At 44.2% G+C, this 15126-nt stretch overlaps 1 protein-coding gene across 5 annotated transcripts in view; it reads left to right on the top strand.

Annotated features, from left to right (window-relative positions):
• The window catches only part of fras1 (Fraser extracellular matrix complex subunit 1), a 594524-nt gene that overhangs the window by 317373 nt on the left and 262025 nt on the right, over nt 1-15126 (top strand). For all 5 annotated transcript variants that reach the window (XM_063043539.1, XM_063043540.1, XM_063043536.1 and 2 more), the window contains 3 exons: nt 11357-11500; nt 14572-14724; nt 14834-14980. In XM_063043539.1, coding sequence (XP_062899609.1) covers nt 11357-11500; nt 14572-14724; nt 14834-14980 — 444 coding nt within the window. The remainder of the gene's footprint in view (nt 1-11356; nt 11501-14571; nt 14725-14833; nt 14981-15126) is intronic.

Below are 15126 nucleotides of genomic sequence, written 5' to 3'. Positions count from 1 at the left end.
TGGGTGAGATAGCACAATAGTGCTTGTGATGTACAGGATTAGGTGTGATCTTGAAGAATGGTGGAGCTGAGTGGATAATTTATCAACTTGTTTCTTGTGTTATAACAGTTAGGATGGAATAATTAAGTAAAGGTTATGTCTCATTAATGAAGCTGATTTTTTTAAAATGCATTCAGTTGCATGCTGGTGACCATCTGTATTGTTTAAATAAACTTCCAGAAGACATTTTATGTGTCAGCTCAAGAAATAATACACTAAAATGAAAGCATACAGAGTTGGAGGTACCTTATTCATCAGCAGGTGGGTTAGAGAATAAGGAAAAATGGAATGCTCTCTGTTTTGGTGTTGCTCAGAGGATTTGCCTCAAAGTCTTGGCCTTTCACTATGAATACAAATGACTTGGATGAAGAAAGCAAAGTTAATAGGCCTTGCAAGTTGAAATTATAGAATCTGGAATATAAAAAGGGGTGAATTCATACTTCAGTAAATTCCCATTTATTCAGTACTTGTGCATCACACAACTGGCAAAAATATTAAGCAATTTAATTTTTTAAACTGTAAATTTGAATTTGATGCAAAATGTCACAGTGATGCAATGCAACTAGAGAATTGAGCACACAATGAATAAATTGCTCTGACCTTTTCACAGGTGATTTTAGTTTATGTAGTCACCTATCCCAAGTGAGGTTCTATGCAAAAGTCTGTGCAGAGTCTACATAATATTGGTTTGTCATTATGAAAATAGGCTCTATGAATTTCTGTTCAAGTGTTACACAAAATAAGCATGAAAAGACATTCTTACTTTTATTGACTATTAAATGTGAGAACAGCAGCATCTTCTCTTGACAATTTGCTACTTCATGAGTGTCTATCCTTAAAATATAGAATTGTCAGTGTAAAATATTGTACATCACGGGTAAAGTCCTCCCCACCATTAAGCACGTCTACATAAAACGCTGTCGTAGGAAAGAGATCCCCACCACCCAGGCCATGGTCTCTTCTTGCTGCTACCATCAGATATAAGGTACAGGAGCCTCAGGACTCACATCACCAGGTTCTAGAACAGTTACTACCCCTCAACCAACAGGCTTTTGAACTAAAGGGGATAACTACACTTGCCTATCCATTGAGGTGTTCCCACAACCAATGATCTCACTTTAAGGATTCTTTATCTCATTTGCTCATGTTCTCTTTATTTATTGCTGTTTATCTATATTTGCATTTGCACAGTTGTTGTCTTCTGCACTCCGGTTGATCTTTCATCCATCCTCTTATAGTTACTATTCTATAGATTTGCTAAGTATATGACATGAGTGTACTTCGATACTAAATTTACTTCGAACTTTATTTCATAAAAGGCTAAGGAATTGACGTAGTTTGGCCATTTATGCATAGAATACTAGTGTGTGATCTACAGTATTTTTGAGTAATTCTCATACAAGTGTCACCATTGCCCACCCACCACCTGCCCCCAATCCCCGTTGATGCCAAATGGTTGAGAGTATGCTGTAAATAAATGTAAGACTATAGTTTTGAGTTCATGTGTGGTTATTCATTTTAGGTTGCACAAAATTAAATATGTTCCCACAGGAGGCAGTCCCTTGGGTACTGTGGTTGGTGACAGAGTGTTCGAATGCTCAGGTCAGTGGAAAGAATCAAATAATTAACTAGAAGTCCCTAACAGAACTTCAGGTCAACAGGGCTGGAATACAGACATGGGAACTGAACATTACATTATGCATCTTTGTTGAAAGTTCAAAGTAAATTTGTTATCAAAGTGTATACTCTATATGTCACCATATACATCCTTGGAATTCGTTTGCTTGTTGGAATACTCAAAAAATCCAATAACCATAATAGAATCAATGAAATATTGCACTAACAACCAGTGTGCAAAAGACAACCAACTGTGCCAATACAAAAAGGAAAACAGGAATAATAATAATAATAAATAAATAGAGTAAATATTGAGAACATGAGATGAAGAGTCCTTGAAAGTGAGCCTGTAGGTTGTGGGAACAGTTCAGAGGCAGGGTGAATGAAGGTATCCCCTCTGGTTTGAGAAGCTGATGGTTAAGGGGTAGTTAATTTCCTGAACCTGGTGGTGTGAGTCCTGAGGCTGCTGTACCTTCTTCCTAATGGCAGCAGCAAGAACATAGCATGAATTGGGTGGTGGAGTCCCTGATGATGGGTATTGCTTTCCTGTGACAATGCTACACATAGATGTGCTCAATGGTGGGGAGGGCTTTTCTTGTGATGGACCAAATCGTACCCACTACTTTTTGTAGGATTTTCCCTTCAAGGGCATTGGTGTTTCCATACCAGTCTGTAATACAGCCAGTCAATATACCCTCCACCACATCTATAGAAGTTTGTCAAAGTTGTAGATGTCATGCCGAATCTTTGCAGACTCCTAATGAAGTAGAGTCTTCTGAGGAATTGATACCACTGAGGAATTTAAAGTTGCCGATTTTCTCTACCTCTGATCTATTGAAAAGGACTGGTTCATGGACATTTGGTTTCCTCCTCCTGAAGTTAATAATGATCTCCCTGGTCTTTCTGACATTGAGTAAGAGGTTGTTGTGGTACCACTGGGTCAGTCTCTTTCCTATATGCTGATTCATCACCACCTTTGATTCGACCTATGACAGTGGTGTTGTCAGCAAGCTTGAATAAGGGATTGGAGTTGTGCTTAGCCACACAATCATAAGTGTAAAGTGAGTAGAGCAGGGGGCGTAGTACACAGCCTTGTGGTGCACCTGTGCTGATGGGGATGGTGGAGGAGATGTTGGTGCCAACCTGAACTGACTGGGTTCTGCAAGTGAGCAAATTGAGGATCCAATTGCACAAGGAGGTATTGAGGCCAAGGTCTTGAACCTTATTGATTAGTCTTGAGGGGATGATAGTATTGAATGCTGAGCTGTAGTCAATAAAGAGCATCCCGGTGTATGGACCTTTGCTGTCCAGATGTTCCAGGGTTGAGTGATGAGCCAATGAAATGGCATCTGCTGTGGACCTGTTTTGCCCGTCAGCAAATTGGAGCAGATCCAAGCTGCTTCTCAGGCAGGAATTAATATGTTACATCTCCAACCTCTCAAAACACTTCATTACTGTGGGTGTAAGTGCTACTGGACGATAGTCATCGAGCCAGGTTACCACATTCTTAGGCACCGGTATAATTGAAACAAGTGGGTACCTCAGACAGCTGAAGGGAGAGGTTAAGATCTCAGTGAACACTCCAGCCTGTTGAGCAGTACGGGTAACCCATCTGGGCCTGATGCTTTTCGTGGATTCATCCTCATATCCTCACATTGTCCTCAGCGACTGGAATCAGAGGCTGTGGAAATTCATGATTGTTCCTCTAAATTTTGACAGTCAAAGTGAGCACAGAGGCATTGAGCTCATCTGGAAGTGAAGCCTTGTTGTCACTTATGTTGCTTGATTTAACTTTGTAAGCCATGATAGCATTTAAGCCCTACCACAGCTGTCGAGCATCCTTCATTGATTCGAGTTTCATTTGGAAATGCCACTTTGCGTGTGAGATTGCTCTCCAGAGATCGTACCTGGACCTCCTGTAACTCTCTTGGTCGCTAGACTTGAATGCCTCTGATCTGGCCCTCAGAAGATTGCAGATCTCATGGTTCAGCCAGGGCTTCTGGTTGGGGAAGATTCTGAATGATCTTGTGGGGACACACTTGTCTACAACTGTTTTTTATAAGTCTGTGACAACCGTGGTGTATTCATTCAGATCCACAGATGATTCCAGTCCACTGACTTGAAGCAATTTTATAGTCGCTCCTCTGCCTCTTGTGACCACCTCTTTGTTGTCCTAATTTCTGGAGCTTTACTCTTTAGCCTCGTCCTGTTTGTAGTGATCCCAAGTGATCAGACTTCACGAACGGTGGTCTGGGCTTAGAATGGTAGCCTTCCTTATCTTAGTATAACTGTGGTCATCTATGTTAGGACCTCTAGTGTTACAGGTTATATGCTGATGGTAATTGGGCAGAGATTTCTTCAGACAAGCCTGACTGAAATCCCCGACTCTGATGTGAAATATGTCAGGGTGGGTTGTTTGTTGCTTGGTGAAGGCATCATGCAGTATCTCGAACGCTTGATTATAGTCAATCATTGGGGTCTGTAAACTGTGGTCATGATCATGGAGGAGAATTCACTTGGTGGAAAGAATGGTTGGCATTTGATCACTGAGGTGTTTGAGTTCAAGGGAACACAAGAATGACAAAACTGCCGCATTGGAGCACCAACGAGACTTTATCATGAAACACACACCTCTGCTTTTTGACTTAACTGAATCAGCAGTTTGGTCCCTCCTGCGTATCGAAGAGCCTTCGGATCTGATTGCAGTATCTGGTGTACTCTGAGTAAATCACGTGTCAGTAAAACCAGAACACAACAATCCCTCATTTCCCTATCATACAACAACCTTGCCCTTTAGATGCTCAACTTTCTTCTCCAGCGATTGCACATTTGTCTACAAGATACTGGGTAGAGGGACCCTCACCCCCCTGTGTTTCAGCCTGGCTTGAGTGCCCCCTTCCCCCGTCCCCACTCACTTCTAGCCATGGCAATGAACCTTCAACTGCTCAAAGGTGCTGTACCTGCCTGCTTGAGAGTTAAGTCCGGCAACTCCTTCAGAAGATTATGAAATCTGTGGTTTATTAAGCCGATTAAAAAGTACATTGCTTAAAGGGAAATTACAGATTGCATTAGAGTAATTCAAAGGAGGAACTGTATATTTAGATGTTTGTATGTAGCTGGTATAACGTCACAATGGTGCCATCTGGCAAATTATTTCAGTGTTCAGTTTTGGAAGTTGAAAATTTGGGAAGATCCATTGGCCTACAGGATACACAGCACTGTTTAGCCAGGTAGTGATGGATTACTCGATACAGTCAGCTTGGATAAAGGTTGAAAGGTTCATTTTATTGACAACGTACAACTCTGATATTTGTCTTGTCCAGATAGCCAAGAAGTATAGAAACACCATGGGAACTGATGAAAGAAAAGACATCAACTCCACCCCCCCAGCATGAAAAAGAAAAGCAAAACTCACAGACCCCAAAATCCCCCACCCCCTCCCATGCAGAAAAAAACCCATGATAATAGCATCAAATCCCCCACATCTCCCCTGCAGGTAAAAACTGTGATAATAGCATCAAATAGCCCAGTCCTCCCCTGCAGAAAAAAAGCAACATCAACAATAATCCCCCACCCCCTCCCCCACAGAAAAAAACAGGGACAATAACATTGCCCAACTTCCTCATTCACAGAAAAATAACAGAGACAATAACAATCCCTGACCCCTCGACCACAGAAAAAAAACAGCGACAATAACAATTCCTGATCCCCTCACCCACGGAAAAAACAGTGACTATAACAATCCCCGACCCCCTCACCCACAGGAAATAAACAATTCAAATAAAACAATTCAAGACCCCCTCACTCACAGAAAAAAACAGTGACTATAACAATCACTGACCCCTCACTCACAGAAAAAAACAGTGACTATAACAATCACTGACCTCCTCACTCACAGAAAAGTACAGCGATTATAACATCTAAACCCAAGTCCCCCCCAACACAAAAACTTAACAGATCACCCACCTGCTAATTGGCCACAAGGAGAAAAACACCGAAAAACTGAAGGAAACCACTATAAAGTACAATCCAAACAACAGGAATTCTGCAGATGCTGGAAATTCAAGCAACATACATCAAAGTTGCTGGTGAACGCAGCAGGCCAAGCAGCATCTATAGGAAGAGGCGCAGTCGACGTTTCAGGCCGAGACCCTTCGTCAGGACTAACTGAAGGAAGAGTGAGTAAGGGATTTGAAAGCTGGAGGGGGAGGGGGATTTTGCATTTTGCATCTCCCCCTCCCCCTCCAGCTTTCAAATCCCTTACTCACTCTTCCTTCAGTTAGTCCTGACGAAGGGTCTCGGCCTGAAACGTCGACTGCGCCTCTTCCTATAGGTGCTGCTTGGCCTGCTGCGTTCACCAGCAACTTTGATGTATGTTGCATAAAGTACAATCCAATAGTCACATACACTTCAGAATATGGAAAACACCTTTTCGTCTGTATGTGAGGAAAACAGTCGCATGAACTCAGTCCTGCTTTCCCTGGGTGCTTTGATGGAAGAGGTGTGATCTGACTCGTGTGCAAAATAGGATTCAATATGGCAGACACTGAAAACAGTTTTCCCTGGGTAGGAATTCAGAGTGAGAGGATAAAAGTAGAGCTGGGTATTTAAGCAAATGGAGAGGCACAGCTCCATACCCCAGGGCAGTAGAAATCTGATTCCCTCTTCCACAAAAAGCTGGGTCAAAGCTGATCCCATTAGTAAAGAGCTATGAACTAAAGGTGGGTAAAGCAAGTTGGGGACAGAGTAATCATGATTTGACTGAATGGTAGAAGAAGGAAGTTTAAACAATCGTCCACTTCCATTCTTCCGAAATTCCAACAGTGATTGAAGGCGTCATGCATTGTTGCAGTGAGTCAGATGGGTTAACATTTTGCCCTTCATAATCCAAAATAGAAAGATAAAGTGCTGGAAATACCCATTTAGTAAGGCCAAATCTGTGGAGAGGTGAATATTGAATTGAATTGACTTTTTTACTTCCTTCATATACCTGAGGAGTAAAAATCTTTACATTATGTCTCTGTCTAAGTGTGCAATGTGCAATTATAGTAGTTTATAATAAATATTATGTACAACAGGATAGTCAATATAACATAGAAATACAATTGTGTCAGCATGAATTAAGCAGCCTGATGGCCTGGTGGAAGAAGCTGTCCCAGATTCTGTTGGTCCTGGCTTTTATGCTGCGGTACCATTTCCCGGATGCAGCTCGAACAGTTTGTGGTTGGGGTGACTTAGGTCTCCAATGATCCTTCTGGACCTTTTTACACACCTGCCTTTGTAAGTGTCCTGAATAGTGGGAAATTCACATCTATTGATGCACTGGGCTGTCACCACCACTCTCTGCAGAGTCCTGCGATTGAGGGAGGTACAGTTCCCATACCAGGCAGTGATGCAGCCAGTCAGGATGCTCTCAATCATGCCCTTGTAGAAAGTTCTTAGAATTTGGGGGGGCCATACCAAACTTCTTCAACCGTCTGAGGTGAAAGAGGCGCTGTTGTGCTCTTTTTCACCACATAGCTGATATGTGCAGATCACGTGAGATCCTCAGTGATGTTTATGCCGAGGAACTTAAAGCTGTTCACCCTCTTGACCCAAGATCCGTTGATGTCTGGGGTTAAAAATTAAGCTGTAAGATGATGACCTGATAGTGAATGCTTTGTTCCTGGTCTCATTTGGAAAGGGAGGGCAAAGTCAGTTAGTGTTTTTGCTCATGACAAGTGGTAGATGAGACATGTTGGAATTGCCCTAGTAATAGTGAACAAGGCTGGAGTTGGCTATTCTTTTTGGTTGTTGCAGAATTCTGTATTGTTGCCTGTATGACATGAAGAATTGCCACATGTTTACATCATCGCCTGAAGTAATGTGTTAGATAACAAGAATGATCCAGTAATGTCCCCATTGGAGTAACTACGAGCAACTTAGAAAAACAACCTCTGAAAATACACCAAGTTGTGCATTTATTCTGTGGCTGGTTGTGTATCGACAATGTCCGTGCTTTATACTTATACTTTATACTTTATTGTTGCTAAACAATTGATACTAGAACGTACAATCATCACAGCGATATTTGATTCTGCATTTCCCGCTCCCTTGATTATAAATATTAAATATTTAAAATAGTAAAAATTAATAAATATTAAAAATATAAATTATAAATCATAAATAGAAAATAGAAAAATGGAAAGTAAGGTAGTACAAAAAAACGAGAGGCAGGTCCGGATATTTAGAGGGTATGGCCCAGATCCGGGTCAGGATCCGCTCAGCAGTCTTATCACAGTTGGAAAGAAGCTGTTCCCAAATCTGGCCGTACGAGTCTTCAAGCTCTTGAGCCTTCTCCTGGAGGGAAGAGGGACGAAAAGTTTGTTGGCTGGGTGGGTCGTGTCCTTGATTATCCTGGCAGCACTGCTCCGACAGCGTGCGGTGTAAAGCGAGTCCAAGGATGGAAGGTTGGTTTTTGTGATGTGCTGCGCCGTGTTGACGATTTTCTTCAGCTTCTTTCGGTCTTGGACAAGACAACTTCCATACCAGCTTGTGATGCACCCTAGAAGAATGCTTTCTACGGTGCACCTATAAAAATTGGTGAGGATTTTAGGGGACAGGCCAAATTTCTTTATTTTTCTCAGGAAGTAAAGGCGCTGGTGGGCTTTCCTGGCAGTGAACTCTGCTTGGTTGGACCAAGTCAGGTCATTTGTGATATTGACCCCAAGGAACTTAAAGCTTTTGACCTGTTCCACTTGCGCACCACCAATGTAAGTTGGGTTGTGCAGTCCGCTACTCCTTCTGAAGTCAACAACCAATTCCTTCATCTTGGTGATGTTGTCTTCGCACCATGCCACCAGGTTCTTAATTTCCTCTCTGTACTCAAACTCATCATTACCCAAGATATGGCCTACAGTTGTGTCATCAGCAAACTTATATATTGAGTTTGATGGAAACCTGGCTACACAATCATGGGAGTACAGTGAGTACAGCAGGGGGCTGAGTACACAGCCTTGTGGGGCACCGGTGCTCATAGTGATTGTAAAGGAGAGCTTGTCCCCTATTTTTATAACCTGGGTCCTGTCTGTGAGGAAGTTGAAGATCCAGCTGCAGATCTGAGTGCTAAGGCCCAGGTTCCGGAGCTTAGGAATCAGTTTATTTGGAATGATGGTATTAAAAGCAGAGCTGTAGTCAATGAAAAGGAGCCTTACGTATGCGTCTTTATTCTCCAGGTGCTCTAAGGAGGAATGTAGGGCCAGAGAGATGGCATCTGCCGTTGACCTGTTGTCCGGTAGGCGAATTGCAAAGCGTCAAGGTTGACCGGGAGGCTGTGGTTGATTTGTGCCATAACCAATCTCTCGAAGGACTTCATAGCAATTGATGTCAGAGCCACAGGTCGATAGTCATTCAGGCATGCCACCTTGCTCTTCTTCAGCACTGGAATTATCGTTGCCTTCTTAAAACATGAGGGGATCTTAGACTGAAGCAAGGAGCAGTTGAAGATGTCAGCAAACACTCCAGCTAACTCGCTTGCACAGGCCCGGAGAACCCGTCCTAGGGCACCATCTGGGCCCGTCACCTTCCTTGGATTTATCTTCAGGAAGGCCCTTCTAACGTCTCCTCAGTGATGATGAATCTCGATGCCACCAGGTCCGGTTCATCCGGAAGGAGCGGGACGCTCCTCTTCTGTTCGAATCTTGCGTAGAATACGTTAAGTTCGTCAGGAAGAGAAGCACCACAGTTATTGATATTCCCAGCCTTTTTTTTTGCACCCAGTGATCTCATTTAGACCCTGCCATAGTCTACTGGCATCCCTCTGGTTAGCCTGGGCTTCCAACTTGGCTCGATATTGCCTCTTGGCGCCCTTAATGGCTTTCCAGAGATCACGCCTGGATTCCGTGCAGCGACTGCTATCCCCGGACCTAAAAGCCGCAGCTCTAGCCTTTAAAAGGGACTTGATTTCATAATTCATCCAAGGTTTCCAGTTAGGGAATACCTGGATCGTCTTGCAAGACACACAGTCCTTCGTGCATTTCCAAATAAAGTCCGTGACAGCTGAGACATACTCATCGAGTTTAGCTGCCGAGTCCTTGAATACTAACCAGGCCACCAATTCAAAGCAGTCACGGAGGACCTCATCCGTTTCCTCCGTCCAACGCGACACTACTTTTGACACCGTGACCTCCTGTTTCAGTTTCTTTTTGTAAGCTGGGAGGAGGAGTATGGCCTGATGGTCCGATTTTCCAAAGTGAGGACGTGGGACAGAACGTTAGGCATCCTTGACTGCTGTGTAGCAGTGGTCAAGTATATTCGGTCCTCTAGTGGGGCAGGAGACATGTTGGTATAACTTTGGTAGCGCCTTTCTGAGGTTGGCCTGGTTAAAGTCCCTGGCTGTAATGAGCAAAGCCTCCAGATACCTGGTCTCAAGTTCACTGATGTTGGTATACAGTATGTTCAGAGCACACTCTATGTCTGCCTGGGGGGGAATGTAGACCGCTGTCAGTATGACCGAGGTGAATTCCTGTGGCAGATAGTAGGGACGATACTTCACCAACAGGTGTTCCAGGTCCGGGCTGCAGGAGCTTGTCAGTGCCACTGTGTCCGAGCACAACGCAGTGTTAATCAGTAAGCAGACACCACCAACCCTCGTCTTGCCCAAAGATGCCGTGCGGTCCATCCGATGGATCAAAAATCACTCCGGTCGGATGGCACAGTCGGGGGTGGCAGGGGAGAGCCAGGTCTAGGTGAAACAGAATACACAGCAGTTCTGCATCTCCCTGCAGTAGGTGAGTCTCCCTTTAAGATCATCCACCTTGTTCTCTATGGCTTGCACATTAGCTAGTAGAATGGCGGGCATAGGGACCCTAAATCCCTCAGCTTCAGTCTGACTAGCAGCCTAGCTCTTTTCTCATGCTTCTTCAGTAAATAACGCATCTTTCCAGGTTTCCATCAATGCAGCGTGTTGTTGTCAGCTCTTTGAGGTTGGTGGCCGCGTCCCGCAGGGATCCATCGGTGGGCGCTCCAGGTCGGGCCGAGTGACGGAGGAGGCTCCGCTGCCACTTCCAGCTGCCGAGGGCCCGGGCTGTCGGTTGGGTCGGGCCCCGAAGCCGACACATAATCCTGGATGGCCGGGCTCCTGGCTGAAACAAGTCTGTAATCCGAGTCACGGTTGTGGAGGCCTCTGCTCCAGCCGAGCCTTGGGCTCAATTTCCGAGGTCGACGGCGGAGGCCTCACTTCCGGCAGCTGTGGATGGCCACCGACGGGGCTTTACGGTGGTCGCTCTGGGGAAGCGTCTGGGGCACCTTGAGGTCTCTGTCGTCATTTCTGTGTGGTTGTCTGCTCCGGAGAGGTGCTGGTCAGAATGGGCCATGTCTCCAAGCGTCCAGCATGGTAGCAGACTGCTGGTCTCTGGGAAAGTGGTGGGCCTTGCTGGTCAGGTCCAGGTGCGGTCTGGAGTTTAAGAAGCAATTTTGGCGCGGTTGTCTCCAGCTGGGTCAGTAGCTTCGCCAGGGTGTTGTTGATCTCGCTAGATGAAGCATATTGAAGGTTTAGAAGGGCTTCTTGGGTATAGGATAGTGGAGAGGGCAGTTTAATAGTATGGAAGTAAAATTCCTGCTGTTTTACGTGTTCAGAAACAACAAGTTATATTTATCCGGCTCTTTTAATTTAATAACTTATTCAAAGGTGCTCATTTTTTGTGTTTATTTTCTTTTCTAGCTTGTCATCCTTCTTGCAAAGAATGTGATGGTCCCTCAGATGCAGACTGTGTGACATGCCACCCTCACGCTACCCAGCTGAATGGATATTGCAGAACTGGCTGCACTGACGGCCAGTACCTGAACCAAGTTGGATACTGTGTTGGTAAGTGAACACCTTAAATGTACATTACGAATTGAAAAGCATCCATTATCTTATTACACATCACAAATGTGCCGTGCGTCCTCCTTCGCCTAGATGTGGATCTGTGGCTGAAGCATTAGGTTTTAAGGTTTCAGTGTGATGCTGTCTGTTTCCAAGACCTGCTTATTTTTCAGCTGAGAAATGGCCTTTTTGACCTGTAGGTTGGGAATGGAGATTGTTTGATGTGGTATAGAGTTCCACCATTTATAAGGACAGAGTCACAGTAGAGAATAGCATCAAAATTTTTCTTCCACTATCTGTTGACTCTTGCTCTGTCCTTGATGAGCTCAGTCCATGTTGACTCTCTGTGAGGTGGGGCCTTGACTGTTTGGGCTAGAGAGAAAAAACATTCAAAGCAAACAACTGAAGCCTTTTCACCATGTTGTTTAGGTCAGGATTTTCAACTGGACCTCTGCCTTCAGCTAAAAATGTTTCCTCTCTTGATAAAAGACGGAGGTTCCAAACCAATAATACCTTTTATTAAAGGTTAATTAGCTCCTGGATCTCCTTGTAATTGTCATCAAACCAATCCCAGTTATTCTTTTAGACCTCTGGGCCGCGAAGCATGCAGGGGTGCAGTGGTAGCTGAGACGCATCCAGCACATCTTTAAGAAAAAAGCCAAAATAAACAAGCTAATTAATTAGGTGCTGCCCGGCATGTAAATGTTGGCCCAGATCAGAGGCAATTGCCGATTTTGCTTGCTTTACACGATGTTCACTCCTCTTTCCAGGGCGCTGGAGCCTTTAGCTGTTCCATTGTTTGGTCAATTTAGACGCCAGCCCAGACAAGCTGAAAAGAGACAGGGCTGTCAGGATCGAGGTGACATGTTGAGTCTACACAAACTTCTAATAAAGTATAGGTGCTGCCGTGCTTTCTTTGTATTGACAGTTACGTGCTAGTCCCAGGACAGATCCTCTGACACTTTTCAGAGAGAGAAATGTCGATCCTTAGTGCTGAAGAATTTAATGTTTTTGACCCTCTCCACCTCAGTTCCTCTAATGAAGACTGGCTTCTGGGCGGCACCTAATTAATTAGCTTGTTTATTTCGGCTTTTTTCTTAAAGATGTGCTGGATGCGCTTCGGCTACCACTGTACCCCTGCATGCTTCGCGGCCCGGTATCGGTCTGCAGCCCGGAGGTTGGGGACCACTGTTTTTGAGAACCCGATAGTCATTTCGCAGGGGCCAGTAAAGGGGCACTTTATGACAGACTTACAGCAGTGCATATTGTCTGGCTCCTGCAGGCTGGAAGTTAACATGCTGTCTGTGAGGTGCTGTCGGAGTAGAGCTATCTTTCCAGGGTATTTGCAAGCTGTGATATTGATCCTCTAACAGCCACACTTCCATTGATGTTGATGTTCTGAGACCGTGTTGGTGGAGATATTAGTGCCGATCAGGTGATGTCCAGTTCAGTGGTCATCAGTACCTGTCATGGTTCAGATGATGCAGACGCCTCTTTTTTAACAGATGCTAGGGATTGGACAAGGAGTGTTGCCACTGTGTCTTGTTTTTGTTCCTCTTTTGAAATAGGCTGTTTAGTATGATAAGTCTGTGCCCCAAGGAAAGGACCCTGTTGTCTAGAAAACTCTGCATCCATGAAAATAGAAACAGTCTTAACATTTTGGGTCTAAGATCTTGCGTCCTGGTCCTGAAACATGATGTTGTTTGTACTCCCACACGTGCTTCTTAATAGATTGGAGTTAGCATTCTCTACTCTTTCTTTGCCAAATCATGCTTCGCCACTTTCACCATGGTATTCCAGTTGCCCAGATGGATCAGTGTGTTTCTTTTTCCAATGTGGAAAGGGAAATCCACCCTGGAATCAGCCGAAGCTTTCAGGATTGGAGTGAATATATTGCTGATCGTAGCATGGTCAAGAGGTTACTAATTCAACAGAAATTGTTGCTTGGCGAGCTCATTCTTTATAGTAAGTTAAACTTCTTTCTGTGAAGTTAAACTTCCTTTCCAAGATCGTTTCTCCTGAAGAGAATATACCCCTTGTTTATAAACTGGCCATCTCCTGCCCATTGTGTCTCTTTCAGTGCAGCGATGACAATGTCCAAGTGTCTGAGTTCATTGGCTGTCATAGTAAAGCGATGTTCAGGCCTGTAACTACTGGGACTGTCCAAAAAGATCCTGACATTCCTTGTTCTGAAGTGGAAGTTGCCTGTGTGTGGGGTTTTATTTAATGTAGGTAAACTGTCACATACCAGTAACCACAGAGGCTTCACAGCACAATGCTTTGATCCAATTGCAAAGTGTCTAAGACTAGGCTGTACAGCAGGGTTAGTAACACAAGGATGACTAGACCGGTCTCCTACCGTACAACTGATCTACATTCCTGACTTCTGGCTCCAGTGGCACACCTGATCCATATTCCCAATTTTCCAACCACTGCTAATGGTCTGGCCACATTGCTGATTCCTAGCACCAACCACAATCCTTCAGAACTAAGGATTGACAGGGGTATAGCTATCGCCTCTCGCTATACCTCTCACTTGCTGCTGCTGGAGAAGTTGTCTGCATGTGGCAGTCTCTCACTTACTGCTCCCGAGGGAAGGTCCTTGTATTTGAGTGATCTCTTGGCGAGGTTTAACCGGCGGATGGTAGATTTGGACTCTAATTCAGGTTTATGATGTTTTCTAGTTCCAGTTCTGGTTATGGTCACTTTTTTATCCCTACTTTTGGATTATTTTTGAATCAGTGCTGCGTGAAGATAATGAACACTGAGCTGAACTGAACTGAACCGAAATATGCCTTTTGATTTTGTGTTTGAAGTTCTGTGTTTTCGCTCTTTTTGTTTGTTTCTGTTTGTACAATTTTTTTGCGTGAAGAGGGGGAGGGGAAGTTTGATGTTTGAAGATTTTGTTTGAACAGTTTGGTTCTTTGTTTCGTGATTGTCTGTGGGGAAGATGAATTTCAGGGTTGTATACTGCATACATACTTCGATAATAAATGTACTTTGAATCTTTGAATCTTGAATCCTTACTATTCAGGATTACCAGGACCAATAGTGTGTTTAATTTGTTTCAGCTTGTCATGCAGAGTGTCAGCGGTGTGTGGCTAACCTTCAAGGTGCAGGCAGTGTCTGCCTGACCTGTAAGGACAACCACGAGCTGTTGCTTGGAGACCACTGTATTTCTCATTGCCCTAAGGGGTACTTCATGAGCAGCGGTACTTGCAGAAGTAAGTAATAATAATTATAAATAAGCACTTAATAGTAAATATTTGTAGCTTCAGTTTTTATTGAAATTGGGAAGGTCAATAATTCTTGTCTTTCCTATGACAATTTTAGGATGCCATCCATCATGCAAAGCCTGCAGTAGTGGAGGAGCTTATGGTTGCACTGACTGTGAAGCAGGCCTGGTTCTTGCCCAGAATGGCATGTGTATGAGTGCCTGCCCCCAAGCGTATTACAGTGATAGTGACCGGATCTGCCAGCGTGGGTATCTCTGTGACCATGTGCTATGTGAAACCCTGCCTTCATATAACTCCACCTGCTGATTGCTTGTTGGGACTTGTACTGAGGGGGGCGGTGGAACTTCTAACTTTACACCCCCAGTGAGCTGCCATCATCAATAGTTGCAA

This window comes from Mobula hypostoma, chromosome 3 (genome assembly GCF_963921235.1).
Source record: "Mobula hypostoma chromosome 3, sMobHyp1.1, whole genome shotgun sequence".
Taxonomy (NCBI): domain Eukaryota; kingdom Metazoa; phylum Chordata; class Chondrichthyes; order Myliobatiformes; family Myliobatidae; genus Mobula; species Mobula hypostoma.
This window is presented reverse-complemented; position numbering and strand designations above follow the sequence as displayed.